At 43.0% G+C, this 20,936-nt stretch overlaps 4 protein-coding genes across 7 annotated transcripts in view; 2 read left to right on the forward strand and 2 right to left on the reverse strand.

The window, feature by feature from the left end:
* The window catches only part of LOC108232041 (ceramide synthase 5), an 8,970-nt gene extending 4,624 nt beyond the window's left edge, over nucleotides 1-4,346 (forward strand). For both annotated transcript variants that reach the window (XM_017409553.3, XM_025004518.2), the window contains 4 exons: nucleotides 1,297-1,425; nucleotides 1,647-1,753; nucleotides 1,874-2,030; nucleotides 3,769-4,346. In XM_017409553.3, the coding sequence (XP_017265042.1) occupies nucleotides 1,297-1,425; nucleotides 1,647-1,753; nucleotides 1,874-2,030; nucleotides 3,769-3,912 (537 nt within the window). In that variant the 3' untranslated portion in view covers nucleotides 3,913-4,346. The remainder of the gene's footprint in view (nucleotides 1-1,296; nucleotides 1,426-1,646; nucleotides 1,754-1,873; nucleotides 2,031-3,768) is intronic.
* si:ch73-233m11.2 (NACHT, LRR and PYD domains-containing protein 12) lies at nucleotides 3,991-10,264 on the reverse strand. Of its 2 annotated transcripts, none has more exons than XM_017409544.3 (9): nucleotides 10,125-10,264; nucleotides 8,321-9,902; nucleotides 8,068-8,229; nucleotides 7,168-7,341; nucleotides 6,900-7,073; nucleotides 5,728-5,901; nucleotides 5,466-5,639; nucleotides 5,212-5,379; nucleotides 3,991-4,873 (listed from the first exon to the last, which is right to left on the reverse strand). In XM_017409544.3, exons 2-9 carry the CDS (start codon nucleotides 9,889-9,891, stop codon nucleotides 4,804-4,806), a joined length of 2,667 nt encoding a protein of 888 aa, XP_017265033.1. In that variant the 5' UTR covers nucleotides 9,892-9,902; nucleotides 10,125-10,264; the 3' UTR covers nucleotides 3,991-4,803. The 2 variants fall into 2 exon arrangements, with proteins under 2 accessions (XP_017265033.1, XP_017265034.1); XM_017409545.3 differs by having other exon boundaries at nucleotides 10,169-10,258.
* Nucleotides 10,265-10,656: 392 nt separating this feature from the next.
* Nucleotides 10,657-15,390, reverse strand: si:dkey-222n6.2 (keratin, type II cytoskeletal 8). 2 transcript variants are annotated; one of them, XM_025004515.2, is made up of 9 exons: nucleotides 14,343-15,390; nucleotides 13,959-14,167; nucleotides 13,779-13,839; nucleotides 13,491-13,586; nucleotides 13,217-13,381; nucleotides 12,937-13,062; nucleotides 12,498-12,718; nucleotides 11,679-11,725; nucleotides 10,657-11,437 (listed from the first exon to the last, which is right to left on the reverse strand). In XM_025004515.2, the coding sequence occupies exons 1-9, from the start codon at nucleotides 14,589-14,591 to the stop codon at nucleotides 11,343-11,345; spliced, it is 1,269 nt and encodes a 422-aa protein (XP_024860283.1). In that variant the 5' UTR covers nucleotides 14,592-15,390; the 3' UTR covers nucleotides 10,657-11,342. The 2 variants fall into 2 exon arrangements, with proteins under 2 accessions (XP_024860283.1, XP_037833072.1); XM_037977144.1 differs by having other exon boundaries at nucleotides 10,657-11,440.
* LOC108232042 (deoxyribonuclease-1) lies at nucleotides 13,090-20,819 on the forward strand. Its single transcript, XM_017409554.3, has 11 exons — nucleotides 13,090-13,108; nucleotides 15,923-15,990; nucleotides 16,068-16,155; nucleotides 16,506-16,594; nucleotides 16,679-16,765; nucleotides 16,852-16,964; nucleotides 17,265-17,377; nucleotides 17,940-18,097; nucleotides 18,180-18,276; nucleotides 18,363-18,480; nucleotides 20,404-20,819. Exons 3-11 carry the CDS (start codon nucleotides 16,075-16,077, stop codon nucleotides 20,514-20,516), a joined length of 969 nt encoding a protein of 322 aa, XP_017265043.1. The 5' UTR covers nucleotides 13,090-13,108; nucleotides 15,923-15,990; nucleotides 16,068-16,074; the 3' UTR covers nucleotides 20,517-20,819.
* The last annotated feature ends 117 nt before the right edge of the window (nucleotides 20,820-20,936 follow it).

The raw sequence follows: 20,936 nt of genomic DNA on the forward strand, positions 1-20,936 counted from the left end.
CCTGGGCTTGCACCTGCAGCCCCGAGATCACAAAACCGCCAAACCCACTGAGCTACGGCGGCCTCGTGCTTTAAGAAGCCACAGAATTGGATGACTAAGATCCACCTGTGGTCGACCATGTTGAAGAAAATGTCCGGCTGTTTATCTCCCCCTCACGTCTCTAGTTTTCTGTGTTCTGTCTGCTCCAAGCTGCCGACTGATAACTTATCTTTTTAGTTTTAGTCTTAGTTTAGACACAAATACGACTACTCACAGTAGTAAAAACACCTCAGAAGGTAGTAAAGACATATCTTCAGTTAGGCATTTTCAATAATTGGTCATTTGTCTCTTGCATGTCAAGTCAAATTTATTTATGTAGCATTTTTCTGCAATAAGGCGGTTCAAAGTGCTTTACAGCATAAAAACACAAAAATACAGAGTCACAAAACACTCATCAAAAGCTAAACTAAAACATGAGCTCAGATAATCTCAATAAGATAAATGAGTACAAATAACATAAAACAAGCTAAACCAAACTTGTCTAAAACAAGTCATACCAAAGATAAACCAAAGATAAACTGAGGAAAACCAAACTGAGATATGATAAGCTAACATAAACTAAATGGGGATTTAACAACCTTTAAAAACCTCAGCTGAACAGATCAGCTAGGGTAAAATAAACTAATGGTGCCAGAGGGCTAACTAAGAGTACCATTGTTTTTCTTGTGAAATTCCCAATAAGTTTGATGTGTCACATGACCCTCTTCCCATTGGAAAAAAAAAACAAAAGTTGGATCCAAAATGGCAGACTTCAAAATGGCCACCCTGGTCACCACCCATCTTGAAAAGTTTTCCCCCCTCCCATATATTAATGTGCCACAAACAGGAAGTTAATATCACCAACCAGTCCCATTTTATTAAGGTGTATCCATAGAAATGGCCCCACCCTGTAAGTTAAAACATTTCAGTAAAAGTCCAACTAAAGGTGCAAAAAGGCTAAAAACAAAAAAGGTTAAGCTTCAGCTTGGTACACAGCTAAACAGGCTAAGATAAGCTAAAATAAAATAAGCAACTTTGCACACGTCGGCTAAGATTAAGTTACAAGATTTGTTTAGCATGTGCTGCCTGTTTGGACTTTCAGTACATGTGCTGTGCTACTTTTTTTATTTTTATTTTTCTTGTTTTGTGGTATTATTTTGTTTCCAAAACTTTACAAGATGGTGGTGAGACCACTACTGAGATTTATTTTCACGTTTACGATGTAAGTCATTTATCGCTCTCCTTGGGTGTCATGTTGCTTTGTTTTGCCGACGACAGGATTTCTTCATCATGTTCGTCCACCACCTGGCCACCATACTCCTCATCACTTTCTCTTATGGCAACAACATGCTACGAGCTGGCACTTTGGTCATGTGTGTCCATGACGCATCTGACGTCTTCCTTGAGGTGAATATGTGCACTTTTATCTATTCCTATCCCAGTGAGTAAACGTGAGAGGAGTTTTAAACGACATGGAGAAACACATGAACACGAACATCCTTCTAAATGACTGAGTGCTGCTTTTCTTCTCACAGAAATACTGATTATATGCTGAGAACGCATCATTGAATTGTTTATTTTAATAATATGTAACAGTTTTAAATGATCTGTGCCATTTATTCCCAAAGGCTGCCAAGCTGGCCAACTATGCCAAGTACCAGAAGCTGTGCGACGTCTTGTTTGTGGTGTTCAGCGTGGTCTTTTTCCTCACTCGGCTCGTCATCTTTCCTTTCTGGTGAGTGTTTTTTTTTTTAATAGTTTTTCAACAAAAGACTGCAGCCAAGTTGTTTCACATTTAGACTTTTTCATTTTATTTTCAGTGTTTGTTACTAAACCCGCGTCGTGTTGGTTGTAGGATTGTTTACAGCGTCATGTTTGACAGCTGGGAGCTCATCGGGCCGTATCGGGCGTGGTGGCTCTTAAACGGGCTGCTGCTGGTCCTGCAGGTTCTTCACATCATCTGGTTCTACTTAATCACCCGCATCGCAATCAAAGCCATCTTCAAGGGAAAGGTTTGTTTGGGTTTTTCTTTTTTTGTGTAGAAAAGGTTTTAGGCATGCCTTGTACAGTCCAGCGTGTCTCAGCTGGACAGCTGGTGAAACATCTTTGAGCGCTGAAGCGTAATGATCCAGTTTAACCAGGACTGATGGCTTTTTCTACGGCGCGAGCCCAATACCAAGGTTTTCTCAGACATGGGTTGTACCGTTTTCTAAAGAATGAACCTTTTATTGGGGGGGAAAAAAAGAAATGAAGGTGCAATGTTCTAAGTTAGAGTGGGGGATGCCTATGTTGTCTTTAATTTTAACTCTACATGCATTATTTTACCAATAACACAGGGACATTTCTCATGTCACACAGTGTAGGGCTCTTAACCAACACACTTTGCATGTTTTTGCCCAAGAAGCTGCCAAATTACAGGAAATCGCTCAGCTGCCCTGATAGAAATCAAGGGATTTTCCCAGAAAACCTCTGTTTACGTCACTTTTTTTTTTTTTTTTCATACTGCAGTCACAAATGCCACGTCAACACATGCAGGAATGCCTTACGGCACTCGTGCTTTGCCAAATCGTGTCATTGTGTCACCGTGTAACGGTTTGAAAAGGAGCAGCAGTTTGAGACGAGGTTTCGTTGAGGCTTTTTATGCATCGCTCCACCTCGGATCACCGTGACAACGGCTGACGGACGTTTAACAGTCAGCAGCTTTCTGTCATCCTCTTCTTTTTACAAACGTTTTGGTAAAGTTAGCCCTAACTTTTAAGCAGCTAAGTTGTTATCTGACTGGGCTGTGACTGCTGGTGACTCAAAGTTACGAGAAAATACACTAATTCTTTATGGCTGACTCAGTTTGAAGCGTCTAAGGCAGGGGTGTCCAATCCTGGTCCTCAAGGGCCACCATCCTGCATGTTTTACTTGTTTCTCTGCTCCGAGACACCTGATCTGAATCAATGGGTGATTAACAGGCTTCTGCAGAACATGAAGAGGTGATTTAACCACTGAATCAGGTGTGTTGGAGCAGGGAAACAAGGAAAACATGCAGGATGGTGGCCCTCGAGGACCAGAATAGGAGACCTCTGATCTAAGGCCAAGCAACCAGCCATGTTTTCGAAAATTTCAACCTTCTCTTGTCTTCACAGCTTGCAAACCTGTATTCTAGACTGTGCACATGAATTCGTTTCCCACATTGTAACCCCACTTGGCTCTTTTTGTTTCCACCTCGGCACCCACCCCCAATGTTCACAGTTTAATCTACTGAAGTAGACTTTTGAAGTGAAGATAAGCCAGATTTGGACCCGTTCTTCAATAATTATTGATCAGCAGTGGACTTTTAACATTTGGCTCAGATGTTTGTTTGTTTTTTTGTAGTCGGAGAGCTCCCATCCAGGTGACAAAATGCAGACAAGTTACCGTAAAAGCGCTCAAGATTAAAATAAATATTCAAGACGCCAGCGACGACTCTGAAAGTTTGTCCAAGTTTTGAGCAAAATCAAAACTCAAGTCACAAGAAAATATGCAATTTTTTTGCAATTCATGCGAGGAAATTGGGAATCCCTGCAAACATTTTGAAAAAAAAATCACCCAAAAAGTGCATGTGTTTGATTCTTTCTAGCAAAAAATATAATTTCACTACAGTGAGATGGTGACTAAAATGACATCCTATTCAACTTTGAGCACGTCGGCACAGTTCATGTGGATTTAATGTTTTCTTTTGTGGTGGTGGTGAATAAAACGGGGTTGAATTTTCTCTTCCAGGTGTCGAAAGACGACCGCAGTGACATAGAAAGCAGCTCGGACGAAGAGCTTTCCTCCAGCGGCAGTAAGAACCACTGTCCCACCCCCAAACTAAGGGGCAACACTCCCGCCAGCGACCTAAACGGAGAAACTCCCGGCCACTGAGTGGGAATCGTTTATGTCCAGGAAGACGTCAGATCCACCTTATTTCAGTGACTTGATGTTTCGTTTTTACACCGATTATGTTAAACCATGTAGAAAACAGACAAATGTGCCTTATTGGTGGAGATTTTCATTAGGATGTTTACATCTGATGTTTACTTTTATAAGTTGACATGTTTGGTTGTTTTTTTTGTGTTTGAGATGAATTTTGCAACGATTTCAGAGCTGCTTACAGTGCCGCTGCACGTGTGAGACCGCCTTAAATGAAACGCTGTAAAACATTTCTCATCTGATGTAATTATTTAATTGTTCTACAAGATGCTGCTTCTGATTCCCAACAACAAACATCCCAAAGATCTTTGACCAAACAAAAAAGCTTTAAAATCAGTCCTGCAGAAATATTTTTTCTGTCATAAAGAACTTTGCAACAAACTGTATTTACTGTGGATTTATTTGACATTCACGTTCCCGCTTTCTCCACAGGAATAACCACTGTGTTTGGAAAATATTGTGACAAAAATGAAGAAATCCTCAAAATTTAGGACGCACTCGTGCCCTAAAGTGCATCGATATCTATAGATATCAGAACACACTGTCAGATTCTACATCAGCACCACCTGCCGAACATTTAGTAGTTTCCTCATGTTGCCAAAAACGGCTTGGACCTGCCATGACACCTGAGCGTTTTCCTTTCAGGATCTTTAGGATGTACGGGAACGCTGCTGCACGTCCTCCAAAAACAAGATAGGAATTGGCACGTTTGGGAGCATCTCTCAGCCGCTCCCGATCTGATCTTAAAAAATGCTGGAAGGCAAGTGTTCACTTGTTTTCTGCGGCCGTATTTTGAGCGTTTTCAGGAATCTGAAGCGGCCTGTGAGGGGGGGCGGACTTCCATCAGTACCTTATGTTGTCACACTCGTCCAGCATTTCAAAGACCTCTTCGCTGAAGTCGTTGTACTTCAGGCTGAAAAGGGAAAAAAAAAAAAAACAGAAACCAGGTCAGTGTTATATTTGCAATCTAATGCTTGAAAATGACTGGCTAACAAACTCAAGACAGTTTTAATTAAAGGCCTGGTTTTCCTTGAAGGAAGGCATGTCACCTGCCACCTTTTTGTGAAAGGGACTCAAAGTAAAGTTATCTTCTGATGAGAAGGGATGGAGTTCAAACCTTGCAAATGATGTTCTGCTATATTATGAGATCCCACGACTTGTGTTTATTATGTGCTGGGGACGACATCTGGCTACTGCTGCGCCCAATTTGGCCTCAATATCTGTAAAACTGACTGAGTTATGGTTACTTACTTCATCTTCTTCATGCTGGGTTTGTCCCGCATCACCTGGACGATCGGCACGACGGCGGCGTCAGTCAGCGAGTTGTTCCTCAGCTCCAGGCACTTCAGGGTCTCGCTGCTTCGCACGGCGGCACACAAGTCCTCGACGCAGGCGTCCGTGAGACGGGTCATTTCAACGCTGTCACGGAGCAGACACACACATTTAAATGAAAGGGTGATGAAATGGCACTGGTGTTTATTTTTTCTGTTTTCCCGTCAACTCACTCGAGTTCTTCCAACAAGCAGCCAGGGTGGGCGAGAGCATCCCAGAGGTGCTTAACTCCTCCGTCTCCGACTTTATTGAGACCCACGAGCAGAGACTTCAGCTGGCAAGTCCCGCTTCTCAGCAGCGAGCCCAGCTCCTTGAAGACAGCCGGGGTCAACTCGCACCGGGTCAGGCTGCAGGGTTGTCCAACAAACAAAGCAGAGCGGGCTTTTCAGTGTTTGAGAAAGGTGGCGCTTTATCACTGTAATGTGACTTTTTTACTTGAGAGTTTCTATGGGACAGCCGGGTCGACTCAGGCCCTGGCAAAGCATCAGCGCCCCCTCCTGTCCCAAATCATTCACTGACAGGTCGAGCTCCGACAGAGAGAAGTGCTCCGACATTAAGGCCTCCTTCAAATGGGAGCAGCACGCCCCCGTCAACTCGTTACCAAACAATCTACAGATAAAAAGCAGAAAAATGATAAGACGGTGATGACTGCATAATGTAGTCGCCGCAGATCATACAGCTGATACAACCCCAGATCTGACAAAGTTGGGACGCTGTGCAAAAGGTAAATAAAAACAAAATGCAACGAGCTGAAAGTGTCATAATCTCATATTTTACTCATAATGGAATACAGTAAGCATAGCAAATGTTGAAACTAAGAATTTGTACCTTTAAAAAAAATGATAATTTTTTTAAGAAATTGGTTATTTTAAATTTGAAGGCAGCAACACATCTCCAAAACGACAAGACAAGAACAACAGAAGGAGAAGAAGCAAGAAGTGAACACTTTGCAGAAACGCTGCCTTCCTCTCTGGGCCTAAGGTGGTTTTAAATGGGCTGAGGCGAAGTGGAAAGCTGTCCTGTGGTCAGACAAAATGACACCACAGAGGCCACGTCTTCCGTATTTAAGAGGAGAGGAATCGTCCGTTCTGTAATCAGCGCACAGTCCAAAAGCCTGCCTCTCTGATAGTATAGGGGTGCATTAGCGCCTCTGAAAAGGCACCATTAACGCAAAAAAGTGTTTTTTTGTTTTTTTTTCAGGGAAGTCCTTTGATTTTTCAGCGAGAAAGGCTGCATCCATCACAACATTGTGGCTTCATGGCTGAAGAGTCTGAGTCCTGAACTGGGCCGCTTGCAGTCCAGAATCCTAAATCAGACAGAAAAGAGACAACATTCCCTTCTCTCCTCGGTTCCTCGATGTTTACAGACTGCTTCACAGTGGTAAACAGGACCCTGTCCCAGCTGGGTTTTTTTGGATGGGTCGCTGCCATCAAATTCAAGATTACCTTATTTTTTTCTACTTGACATGTTTTCTATGTTCCACAGCTTTATGAGATTTGCAAATGATTGTGTTCTGTTTCGATTCACATTTTTACACACCGTGCCAACTTTGTCAGCATTGTGGTTGTGTTTTTTAAATTTTTTCATCTTGAAGCAGACTGACTTACATGAGGCTCTTCAGTTTGCAGAGCGGGTGTTGCAGGGCTTTGCATAAAGCCTCCACGCCGCCGTCGCCAATCGCGTTGTCTGTCAGGTTCACTTTCCTCAGCTGGGATCGGCCGGAGCACAAAGCTGCTGCGAAACCCTCCACAGACGCTGCGGTCAGGTCACATCTCTGCATCCTTTATTTTTTAAAAGGAGCAGATTCGGACAAATGTTAGAAGCGTAGGTGCTCCTGGAGTTTCCACGTAAAAGAGCATCACTTCTTGTACGTACCGGAGCTCCTGTAGTCCGCAGAGAGGACTTTGCATGGCTTCGCACAGTTTCGTGAAGCCCCCATCCCCGACCTGATTAAAGCTGATTTCTAAAACTTGGAGCTGAGAGGTTTGTGAGGTCAGCACAGAAAGCAGGTCGTCACAGCAGGCCGCCGTCACGCCGCAGGCTTTAAGACTGGAAGTAAAAGGTGGGAAAACACCCACGGCTGGTAAGTTTTCATCTTTGAGAATCATTTTTAGATTAAAGGCCTAGCGTTCCTTGAAAAAAAATGCACATTGCCCACCACCTTTTAAGCTCAGATCATCTTATATGAGAAATGATGGAGATGTCGGTGCTTTGACCCTGAAAATAACGTTATGATGTCAGGCTCAGAGTATGTGTCGAGGATGACTCTCAGCTACCACTACGTCAAAATTTAGCCCATTATCTGTCAAACTGACTGTGTTGTGGCCATTTTTGTGTTTTCTAAAGTTAGTTGGCTGTGCTGGCCATTTTGGATTCTGTTAGCTTCAACAGCTAGTTAGTTGTAGAGGTACATTGTATGATCGCCACCCGAAAGTTTCACTGATATCCGTGTGGTGGTTTATGAGATATTTCGCCAACAGACAGAGCTGACTCCAAATAATTAATGGAAAGATTTTAAACAAAGATCTCGAGCGATCTGTTAGTGCTCAGAATATGTCATTGGAAGGACTCTCAGCTATCACCACACCCAGTTTTAAGTGAAAATGTGCTAAAATGGCAGCCATTTTTGTGTTGTTTTTTTTTCCCTTCTGGGAGTTTCATTCAGTGGTTTGTGAGATATTTCGCTGACAGACGCAGTAAAAACATAATCACCTGCCTCTGCCTTTCAGAGACTGGCGATTAAAAGAAAAAAAAAATTAAAAAGGACACTCTTACTTTAATCTGTGCAGCTTGCTGTCTTTGAGTCCGGCACAGAGTCGTTTCAGCTTTTCATCCCCGAGGCGCGTAGAGGAGAGATCCAGCTCCCTGGTGACTCCTGCTCTGACAGCTGACGCCAGAGGAGAAACAGCTTCTGCTTGGAAGGAGCTGTTTGACAAACTGGGGACATGAAAAAAAACAAAAAAAAAAAACAAGTTCACATACAAAGCAATCGTTCATTTCTGGTGTTCTTTTTCAAACCTTTACTTACTCCACTGTGCGCGACAGGCTCACAGCCGGAGAAAGGACTTCCACCGTCTCCTTTGATATCGACTCACCGCACAGACTCAACTTGTCCCTTTCGCCGAGGCACGTGATGACGTAATTCAGAGCCACGCAGTCCGGGAGAACCGGGTTCCTGTGGTAGATGCACGGGTGAGCCGGGGGGGCGAGGACCTCCCGCACCAGACTCTGGTTTTGAGCTTGATGCAGCAGGTGGAAGCATCTGTAGTGCTCATTTTTGTCATATCCCTTCAGCCTCCCCTCCGAGCTGCTTTTAAACCAGCTGCTGAACTCCTGGGTCTGCTCGGGAGCAAACCCCCCCACCAGGGGCTCCAGCGACCCGTGCTGGTCTGGCTCTGAGAGACCCGCCAAGAAGAAATCCAGGAACTTTGCGGCACCCCTGTGCTTGTCCAGCAGCTTCTCCACGCCCTCGTATTCGGACCCGTCCAGGAAGAAAGCCAGAGCCAGGACAAACTCCTGCATCAGCTGGGAGCGGAAGGAGAACGTACAGCTCTCCAGTTCACCTTCTGCTTGCAAGAAAGCATCGGCGGCGGTAAAGAACTGTTTAAAGCCAAAGCCATCGATGAGCTCTTTGGCGCAGCTTGAATATGGGTCGAGAAAGCAGTGAGAGGCCACCCTGCCGAGGGCCAACACAAGCTTTCTGTTACAGTCCTGAGTCAGTGAGGACGTCTGAATCAGGTGGGCCAGGATCTCTACAAACAGCTGGGTCAGAGTCTCAGGAAGCGTAGCGCCTGAACCAATCAGGGACTCATACATGAAACAGACCGTCCAACAAAACCTAGGAGACGTGCAGAAATCATAAAAGCCTAGAGTCCTTTCCATGTGCACGAGAGCTTTGTTGGCTGTGGAGGGGTCAGTGAAGAAGCCGCTGACGAAGGCCTCCCTCTGGGGCTTCAGGAACCCCGACACCTCCACGCGAGCGCCGACGAGGAACCTCTCGTTCCTCGTCGGCCTGGTCGCTACCAGGAAGGCGACTCCTCTCAGCAGGGCCCCGTGGAGCAGGCTGATCAGTAAGTGGGCCCCTGACGCCAGCTGGCTCGGGTCCGAGCAGAGGGCGTGGACCGAGGGGTCCAGGCTGCGTCTGTACTCATCCAGACCATCGAGCACAAACAGCACGGCGTCGGGCTTCTCCAGAACCCGGGACACGGAGGCAGGAGGCTGCGGCTGAAGGTGGCCGCGTCGGATTAAAGCTTCCAAGGAGAGCTCACCGTCGAGGGAGTCGATCTCCTCGAACCGGAAGTGGAGGACGGATGAGAAGTCGTGCAGGCGCTCCCCTTTAGCCCAGTCCACCACGAGCCTCAGCAGAGCAGTGGTTTTACCTGATCCCTCTGGACCTGTGAGAACCACGGTCCTGACCCCATCGGACAGAGCGCGGTGGATGGCGTGATCAACCGAAGGCACGCCATCATCCCCAGCCACAGCCGTGACAGCTGGAATATACTTGTTGCTGTCGATCACGCTGGTAGGCGGTTCCCCTCCAAGACATGTAGCTCTGACCTTTGACCTCAGGATATGAGACAGCACAGCAGCTTTGTCCATTCTGTTAATAACTGAGGAGTAAACAGAAAGAAACAGCAGACATGTGCTGTACGTCTTTAAATAAACAATGTAGTAACTTTATTATCCTACTAATAACTAACTAGCTAATAACTAACTAGAGAACAATGCATGCTGTCACTTTCAAAAGCTCAAATATCGAAACTATAATTACTGCAATTAAACACAACACGCACAAAGCTGCGACTTTTTTTTAAAGTTAAAACTGCAGATACCTTAAATGGAGCTTTCTTGTGAAGGAAATGAAAGAAATTCAAACCATGTTTGTTGAACAAGCCAGAAAAATGCTCTTGCAAAGTTCCCCCAACACTCGGACTCCAGCAGCAGGATTCTGCCCCTCCAAACAGGAAGAGCGTGAGGGGCGGGGTTGCCAAATAGGAAATGACGAAATATCGTGCTGTCGCGTTGAAGAAATGATGGTATTTTGACCCAAATAGTCGTAAGGGCTGAACGCGGGCGGGTGGTGGTGCGGTGGGGTTGGGGGTGGTGCACAGAAATGCTAAAACTATGGTACATTTAGGATTTCTTAAAACTATTGATCTTATACCAAATAAAGCCGAAAGCAATTTTATAGATACGATATTTATCAATTATCTGGCAACGTTCATGAGGGGGTTTAAACCCTGAGCTGTGTCTTACAGACACTGACACTCAGAAATGAGAAATCCCCGCTGAAACATTGATAAATAACAACAACAACAACAATAATAATAATCAATCACTGATGGAAACATGATATCTTGAAGATACTGAGATTTATTAGAGAGATTTAGTGGAACAGGTTAAGAACCGTAAATACATTTCACTGTATTTTTTAAATGCAACTTTTTAAAAAGGATTAACAAATACAGAAAGGAAAGAAAAAAACAAACCTTGATATCTAAACTGACCCAGCTTTTATCACTGTGATATTACCTTGGTGTTAACACATTATTTTTTTTGTTCTTCCTTTGGGAAAATGTTGATGACTTATTAGTTACAAACTAATATCCAAGCTGTGGTTTTGTTCAGCTCTGAACGGCACAAAAGAAAAAAACTCCAAAACAAACAGTATGAGTCAGTTAACTTTACAAATGTGATAAAACAAAATCAAAACAAACAAAAAAACCTAACAGTGATTAAAGTAAAATATATTTATGCTGTAGACAGAAGTTTTAACTGCTCTCTGCAGCTTTCAAACTATGATTTTTGGCTCTTTTTAAAGTAAGGATGCAACGCGAGCGCCATGAAAACTTGCAAATGAACACTTCTTTGTAATTAAAACAACCATGGGTTGGGAAGAGATTTATTTTCAGCACAGCAAACAATCAATTTCTCAAAGGGGAATGAAACACACAGAATGAGTCATTAATTCAGAAAGCTTACAGCAGATCACACAGAGTTTATTCTAGAGGAAGAAGGGATCGCAGCAGGCCTGCAGCCTGGTTTCTGCCTCAGTTGTAGAACCTGTCAGTGGTCATCTCAGTCTTGACGAGGATTGGCACTGACTTTTGCCGCTGAAAGGTTTGCGGTTTTTGCAGCGCCGGAGCTGCTGGAAAAAGCACAACACGGTAAATTAAACACACAAATGCAACAAGATGTCACTGTTTAAGTGCTGTTAATAATTTATAGGTGCTGTAACACATATGTTTTTGTTTTTTTTTGCTTTTATAGCTGTATGAGTGTGTTTGTGAGTGCAACTTGTGCAGCTTGAGCGGTCAACAAGAGCAGAAAAGCCTATAATAGATTATTCAAAACTATTCAAATTATCTCTCCTGTATTATACTCACGTTTGGTGTATGGGATTAGGATGTTGACAACACTGTTTTGTCCAAATCTGTGAGTGAGAAAGCAGAGAAATACTTTAAAGCAAAAAGGAAACTGAGAAAAAAAGACTATACGGTCTAAAGGTTTTATAAATCAAACTGTAGACAGATGTAAATTTCAACTTCACTAAAAAAAAATATAAAATTTACAATTATTTTTGTTTTAAATTCTATTTTTTAAATAGAATTTTTAAATAGCATGACTGATGGTTGAAACCCACCATAGGGGAGCAATATTGTGCACATTTTATTTTAAACTTAAAGCCATGACAGCTGTCAAAATGGTGATTTTTCATTTTCATTTGAGTATTTTGGGCAGATGTATCATCTGTGATAAAAAAATCATTAAAGATGCATCATTCACTACCAGAAATCTGAAATATGTGATTGAAAATATTTCTTGCATCATCCTGGGCTAAAGTGCTTCACAGCTAATAGAAAAATCTCTAGAGCAGGAGTGGCTAACCCTGGTCCTCGAGGGCCACTATCCTGCATGTTTTCCTTGTTTCCCTGCTCCAACACACCTGATTCAGTGGTTAAATCACCTCTTCATGTTTTGCAGAAGCCTGTTAATCACCCATTGATTCAAACCAGATGTGTTGGAGCAGAGAAACAAGTAAAACCTGCAGTATGGTGGCCCTCGAGGACCAAGTTTGGACACTGCTGATCTACAGGCACCTTGGTGGTTCTAAGAACTGAAAAAAAAAAAAATCAATCAAATAGATAGAAAGAAAATTTCTAGCTGTGCCCTATTCTGTCTTCAAACCTGCTGGTCCAACTCACTTTTGTTCCTCTCCTTCCAGAATCTTCCTGTAGGTGGATATCTCGCAGTCGAGAGCCAGTTTGATCTCCATGAGCTTCTGGTAGTCTTTGATCTGTTTGACCATGTCCAGTTTGGCGGTCTTTAGAGCTTCCTCCAGGTTCTTGATGGAGGCCATGGAGTCCAACACTAACTTTTCTCCATGACATTCCATCTCTGCCTGGTTTGCGTTCAGGCTTTCATTCTGCACAAGAGAGAAAATCCAGGTCACGCATTTCAGACAGAAGACTCCAGCAGGTTCATGATAGTAAGAAAAGAAACAAACTGGCTGAATGTCCTACTCTTATGAGCAGAAAAAAAACCAATCTGCTTGTGTAGCATTTTTGGATTAGCTAAAAAAAATGCAGCCAGGCAGCCCAGTTTTACTTTGGTTTTAAACTGAGTGTGCGTTTTTCCACTCACCTGTGCTTTTACTCTTTCAGTCTCAAGCTGAGTGCGGTCGATCATTCGTTGGAGAGAGGCCAGTTCCGCCTTGGTGGCATGCAGGTCATTGCCATACTGGTTCGCCTCAGTTGTCATCTGGTTAAACTGGTGCCGGTGGGATGCAAAACAAGGGAACAAAGAGAAGAAATGTGTAATTATTTTTTTCAAGGCCAATTCTGGTGAAAAAAGTCAGCTCTTTGATTCTTTACAGATTGGAAAATGAATAATTTAGATTTACCCAGGATCGTCCATCTCTCACCTTTGTCTTGTACCACATTTCAGTTTCCTCCTGGTTGTTAGCAGTGATGCTCTCAAAGTGAGCCCTAATATCAGACACGATCTGATCCATGTTCAGGTCCCGAGTGTTGTCCATCTCCACCACCACAGTGGTGTCCTTCACGCTGTTCTTCAGCTCCATCAGCTCCTTTAGTAAAACATCGTGTGCAGTCAGTGCAAGAGGACAAGATCCAGAACACAGCGGGTTGAATTTCGAAACGTTTTCTTTGGATTTTTCATAAAGAATTCACAATTACCTGATCGAAGACCACCTTGAACAATTGAAACTCTTCTCTCAGTGAATCCAGCATGGCTTCTAGGTTCACCTTAGTGGCATATGCTGGATCGAGATCCTGGTGACCGAGAGGGAAAAGAAAACCAAACAACCTTTAATTGTTTCAGTTAATTGGCTTGAGCAAATCTTGTTACAACTCAGTCAAGTTTATTCAGTTCCACAGAAGTGCCTGTGAAGTTGAAAATGAAACAAGAATGTTAATGAGTTTTTTTTTCTTTGTTTTTTTTTTTTTTAGATGTGAGGCGCTCACCTTTTTTAACATGACAAACTCTTGCTCTGCTTCAGCCCTCCTGGGGACTTCTTTTTCATACCTGAAACACCCCAAAATATGACATTATGCATGCAGGTCTGAACTGTACCAGCGTGTTTTCGCTGACTAAACACAGTGAAGTAGACTCCAGCGCAAAAATAAACAAAAAAGATGTCTCACTTTTGAGTGTAATCATTCACTTGTTTGAGCATGGCATTCCTCTCCGTGACAAATTTGAATTTGTCATCGTTGAGCTGGTCCAGGTTTCTTTGCAGGCTGGCGATGTAATCGTTGAACAAGGACTCAACGTCAGAGGAACCAGTGGTACTCTCCTGCAGCAGACTCCACTTGGTTTCCAGCATTTTGTTCTGCTGCTCCAGCACCCGGACCTGAAACAGAAGCAACAAGAACTAGGCCGAACATCTGCGGGGAGACCACGCAGACCCCGGGACGTCAAACACCTCTTTAAAAAAGCTTCTTTTCAGATTGTTGGAATGATTAAAATGACTGAAGCGCAACATTTCCCCCCCCCCCTGCAAGGATTTCTGCGATGTTTCTTCTCACCTTTTCAATGTGTGAGGCGAAGCGATTGTTGAGGCTCTTGATCTGCTCTTTCTCCTGGGTGCAAAGAGTTTGGATGGCCGGGTCGATTTCTAGGTTCAGAGGGTCGAGCAGGCTCTTGTTGAAGGTCACGGGGGTCACTTGAGCAGCGGCGCTGGTTTTCTGGCTGGAGTAGGATCCCATAGATATGCTGCTGAAGCCTCCAGAGGAGTAAAACCTTGGGCGGCTGGTGCTTTTCTTCCTCAGACTCATGATGCTGTCGTTCAGACCGTAGAGCTCAGTGGTGCATCTGTTTGGACGCCTTTATAAGGCAGATGTGGGTGTGGTGTGATTGTGAACTCGTTTGAATGTGGATTAACTAGTCTGACAGATGTGTGCCATTGTTTCCCACCTACCCCAGCTGAAAATATGTCTTCTTTCTGTTGTTTGTCTGGAAAATAATCTCACTCTTCGGCTCTGGGTGTGCAGCTTGTCGTGCCACACAAGTGTTTTCTAGTGATGAGACTTGGGTGTGCAAAGAAATCAAAAGATAAGTCACGATTCAAGAATCTGGCACAGATTTTACAGGAGCAGTGATAATTTATCCCAAGCGTCGTGTAGAAAGCATCAATTATTAGGCGAGCTCTAATGATTTTTTTATTGTATCACAAATCTCTTCACCCACACCCTTTCGATCGCGACCGAGGTTTGTGGTTCACTGCAACATAAGAGGTGAGCCACTGCAACTATTTAGGCGCCACCCTGAAAAAAAAAATAAACAAAAAGGCCAGCTACAAATGGTTACCTTTTGAAAACAAAACAAAAAAAGCTAAATGGTTTTAAAGTAAACAAGGAAAACAAAAAATTGTTGTGTTTTACACAGCTTGACTATTTTTCTTCACAAAATATGCGTCACCTAACATGTCATTCAACAGACAGATTATTTTACTAAGGAGATGCAAAGGACACAAAGAATTATTTGGAAATGATGCAAAAGTTTCTCTGTTATTGCAATTAGGACGGGAGGGCTGGCAGGAAGTTGCTCGTCAAGCGCGTTAAGTCATTTAATCTGTCCACGATGTCAAACCGTTTTCTAATAACAATTACTTCTCAGGTAATACTGCTGAAGTATTTCCTGGTTCCTGCTGCGTTTACACACACCTGACTGCTCCAGGAAATAAAGCTGCCAGATTCTCTATTGATCAGCAGCCGCCGCTTGATGTTTGCCCTCTTATTGTCCATGGCAGCGGTGTGGGTGGGCTTTGTTTTTACACACATGCTGCTTTTTTTTTTTTTTTTTTTTTGTGAAAACCTGGAGTAATAGTTCAGGTGCTGATGCTCATTTATTGTTGCACTTTGAAGGTCTGTTAGCACCGGATCGTTTTCTTATGTGCCCATATTTCATCAAAGAGAGAGGATTTACTTGTTTAACATTTACTATATGATTAAAAACAGAGGCCTTAACCAGCCTACTCACAGCGAGTTGGGAACAAAAGAACCGGTCTGACCACTAGATGTCAAAATGCTCTTTTTTCAAACTGTCTTTGTTGTGAAGCTCATTAGCCAGTCACACACCTCGCTTAAAAACTTTCTCACACAACCAGGCACAGGTCGAGTCCGAGAGTTTAATTCTGTGTGGAGCTAACTGTGAAGGATCTGCACATTACCAAAGGTAAGTACAGCTGGAGAACATGTTTCCATTTTTAAAAAAATGACTATGTTGGAGAACATCAGCTCTTCTCTTGTCAGATACAGCATGAAGGTGGCCGCATTCAACGCACAGAGGTTTGGGCTGATGAAGGTCTTGGATCCACACGTGGTCTCGACTCTCATTAAGGTACAACTTTTCCCCCCCGCCGTCGCTGACTCACAGTAAAGCAGGGACTGGAGTGATTTCAGCAGCTCCCGTGAGCTTTGATGATTAATACACAATTCAGATTCAGAGTGACTTCAAGGGTTTATTGCAGGAACTCAGAAGTGGCAGGTTTTTGGGAAGTGGCCAAGCGTTCCCTTCAAATCTGAAAATGAAAATTATTTGTGAAGTTTCGCAGTAATTAAAGCAGGTTTAAACGCACCTTTCTGAACTGTAAAGGAAAAATAAAAGCACGACCGGCATGTACCGGCGAAAAGTTAAACGCCTTTTCGTTTCTGCTTTGCACGAATCTCGAAACCTTTTGTCTTTTGCAGATTGTGTCTCGGTATGACATCATAGTCATTCTGGAGGTGGTGGATGTGAGCGGGGCTTCGATCAAACTGCTCCTATCAGAGCTTAACAAGTGAGTCCATGCTCTTTTATCTCTGGGTAAAGCAAAAAACAAATATCCTGCTGTCATAACGCGCTCACTGTGAGGGTGTCTCAGGGTCAACACGTCCCATCACTACGCCCTGCAGCTCAGCTCCCGCCTGGGAAGGAACAGATACAAGGAGCAGTACATGTTCCTCTACAGGTGAATCACAGCACCACGCTATAACAGCTAAGGAGTACAGACACCAACCAGCTGCTCAAAAACATGTTGTTCTGTCCGAATATTAGAGACGATGTGGTCGATCTGATTGACACCTATCAATATGAAGACAATCAGGTGAACGACATGGATGCATTTGCAAGAGAGCCTTACATTCTCCGCTTCAAACCTCGCCACACAGGTCAGTCCCTGCCCCATCGTCGTGCTTTAACAATAACAGGGTGGACTGTGAACCGGCTTTTGTTGCACAAGCTCTGCGGAGGGGCCTGAGTCACGCCTGTACAACGCATGTTTATCCTACATCCAGTTCGACATGTCAGTTATAGGAGTTCACAGCAGGTTTGTCAACTTCACTCAGTCGCTGTCTTGTGTTTTTTTTGTGCGCGTTCGTCCATGCGTGCTCCTGTCGTTCATGCCGTGAGCGCAAATGGTTTTAGGAGGATGTTAGTGGCCGAGCTGTTTTTTTTTTTTTTTGTTGCAGTGCTGAAGGACCTGGTGCTGATCCCGGTCCACGCCACGCCACGGCATTCAGAGAGGGAGCTGGACGAGCTGTACGACGTCCTGCTGGTGGTGAGAGACAAGTGGAAAACGGATGTAAGAACGACACCAACCATCGGTTCACAGACACAACCACACATGGTGCAGCAGAAGTCATGCTTGCATGGCAGAAGACTCTGATAGTCTCATATGTGAACTTCTATGTTTCTGCAGTGTTTTGGGTAGGAGGTATGACAAGTTAAAAAAAAGTACCATGCAGAATATTTAGAGCTGAAACATAAGTGCAGTTTATGGAAACTTGGGTGTGGACTCCCTGCATCCCGAGGAGGTTTGAGGAAAAACTGTACATTCTGCAGCAGAGAGAGACAAGTGGGCCTAACAGGAGTTTTGAGTTTTAGACAGCTCAAAAAGTAGTGTGTCACATGTTTGTTTAACATTCTGTGGTAAAATCTGCAAAAACCTGAAAATTGAACCACTCTTGTATATATAAAAAAGTTATGGTATTAAAATAACAGAAGAAATACTTTAATCATTCTTTAGCGCGTATGCTTTGGCAGCCTTAAAAAGAAAAAACACATTTCACTGCTTTCTCATATTCCATCCAAGGATGATGAGAGGGTTTGGTAACTGTGAGTTGGCTGTTTTTGATTCTCTCTAGAACATAATGATCCTGGGGGACTTCAGAGCAGATGATCCGTATGTCACTTCTGAGGAAATGGAAAAGATACGAATTCGCACGGACAAGAACTTCCACTGGCTGATCGCCGACGACGTGGACACAACTGCACTTACGTCAACCAATCGCACCTATGACAGGCAACGATCTCTGACAGGACTATTTTTCACGTTTTACAACACAAATTTACAAGTTTAAATAAAAGTTTTCTCCTCTCTGCAGGATTGTTGTGTACGGAAAAGACTTGCTGGCTGCCGTTGTGCCAAACTCAGCCAAGCCGTTCAACTTCCAAGAAGAGTTTGAGATGACAGAAGAAATGGTGAGTTATCCTTCCAATCAGAAAAGTACAATTTATTTCCTTTGATAAGAATAATACTCATTTGGTGCTTACACACCCCCACACAGGCTCTTAGAGTGAGCGATCACTACCCCGTTGAGGTCGAACTGACCAGCGCTCCTCCTTTCTGGGAGATGAGGAGTAACCAAGAATGTGGAAACACGGCAGTCAGTAAAGCTGGCACAGGTAAAACTCATAATGATCCTGTACTCTATCTAGTAACTGCTGGACATGAATGAAGATGGTTTTCTGCGTAGGGTTTGAGTCATTCGAAAAATTGCGCTGTGGTTTTGCTTCAGGGAAGTGCGACGGTTCAAATATGAATGGAATCAGGGAGTGTCTTTTACACCTGAATACAAATAATTTAATTCTTTTAAAGCTTCTGATTTACTGCTTAGTCAAAGGTGAGTGTTGGATGCAGTCTTTGTTTCTGCATTGATGGGTTTAAATGTTAAGGTTTTGAGGAATTTTTTGTTTTTCTTATCTAGAATAGAAAAAAAAAATGTTTTCATTATAGTCTGTGCTCATTTATTTGAATTACAATCTGAAATTTAAATATGTTTTGGGTCATATAGGAACACAAAAGAACCCAGATTGTTCAGATTTATGTATGCATAGCTGGCTTCAAGTTCAAAATTACACTGAAGTGCCCCATATCACCTTTAGAGGTCATACAATTAGTTTTCCTGAGTAATTCCAGTATTTACACCTTATAAAGGAGCCCAGAGTCTGCAACATCAACAAGCAAGCAGCACAACGAAAACCAAGGAGGTTCCCAAACGGAACAGGGACAAAATCTGCCAAGAGGCAAACAAAACTAGTGAACTTGGTAAGTAAGGCGGTGCTCAGAGAAACAACAGAGACTCCAAAGACCACCCTGAAGGCGTTGGAGAGTCTGTCCATACAAGCTTCGGTTCAAGCCACGACAGAAAATTGTCTCTCGAGAGGAAAATATTTGGGTCAGTTGAGACTAAAGCTGAAGTTCTTTTGGTAATCGAATAAAGTACAGCGCATAGTGCAAAATCCAACACTTGCCTCCTAATCATTTATATAGAGCTCCCACTCTGAAGCACGGTGGTGGCAGCGTCACGCAGCGCACTTCGAGGCATTTTTTTTAGCTATATAAATTATTCAGAGTTGTAAGAATAAACGATGGTTCTAAATATGGGTGAGTCCTGATAAAGCAGCTTAGAGGAAGGGTTTTAATGTTGAATTCGAAGGTTTTTGATGCTCAGAGCAAATGTTTGTGCTCTGTGATGGGGAAATTGAGAGACAAGTGCTAGCAGGTAGGACAATCAGGATAGTTTATAGACTGGCAGGTACACTGATAGAGGTCCTGGGCAACACCCTGTATGTTTTCTACCATAGGTGCCTCCTCCAGCTGATGAGTGGATTGGATAGGTTCAGTTTTGGGTTAGGGTTAGTCATTCACCTGATTGTTGAAACAGAACGGAAGTTTTGAAGTTGTTTTCTGAATTCCTGAATAGTTGCCAGTTTTGTCGGCCGCTCACAGCCTTTACACGATGAGATTATTTGAAAAGGATGTAGCCGCCGTGCGGTATTTATGGCACAGGTGCACATGTAGCCTCCAGCTCTTGGTTTACAGAGCACAATGGGATGTATTTACTTATTATGTCACTGGAAGGCACACATTCGCAGGAAAACCTCAACTGGATTTCCAATGAAAACTGTCAAGATGCTATGCCCCAGTAAGAAGTGAATCAGATTTTTGCAAATCCAGGGATAAACCAGAAGTGATCTCGCTTTGAGCCACTAATCCTGCTTTATAGTATGGGCCCCTGGTCTCAATGAACCAAAATATATGACTGGTAGAGCAGATGAATTTGAGAAAAGCACATCATCAAGTCAGTCATCACCATTTTTGATCATGGGAATATCAGCTTTAAAAATCAAAAATTGGAGAATTGTGCATTTTACGGTAAAACATTATGCAAAATAAACAGGATAACAAGAAAGAAAGAGTTTACTTTGTAGAGCCTGTAACAAATATTGTCACTTTTAAGTGAAAAATTCCTTTCATGCACCCTTACAGTCTGTGTTTATGCAGTCAATAAATGCTTGTGTATTCCTCTCTTTTTTTATTCCCAGAGATTTCCCAAGACAAAGTAATGAATCTGCAAATGGAGACCCTCATGCTGCAAAAAGAAAAACTCCAGCTACAGATCTGCTTGTTGAAACAAAAGCTTGCAAAATACCAATGATAAAAGAAGTGACCAGAGGATTTCAAATACAGTGATCTTGATTTCTTTCTTTCTTTCTTTCTTTCTTTCTTTCTTTCTTTCTTTCTTTCTTTCTTTCTTTCTTTTAGATATGGAGATTTTTATTTTGCGTTGTAAACCTATTTATAGTCCTATGTGTGAAAGTATGAAATGTAGAAAAGAGATATCTTAGCATGTGGTATTTGTTGTTAAAGAGGTTTGTTTTGCCGCAATAAGAAGCAGAAAGTAACTGAGATGAAACTTCACGATAACACCATGAATAAAGGATTTTAAATCGCAGTGGTATCCTACATTTTCTTCTGTTTTGTTCTCTTCTAGTAAAATTCTTTCCAAAACAGTCCCTCAAACGCAACATCGTGTGCTGCATTCACGTTAACTGCGTAAGCTTAGATATATACGCTT

Source organism: Kryptolebias marmoratus, linkage group LG8 (assembly GCF_001649575.2).
Source record: "Kryptolebias marmoratus isolate JLee-2015 linkage group LG8, ASM164957v2, whole genome shotgun sequence".
Taxonomy (NCBI): Eukaryota; Metazoa; Chordata; class Actinopteri; order Cyprinodontiformes; family Rivulidae; genus Kryptolebias; species Kryptolebias marmoratus.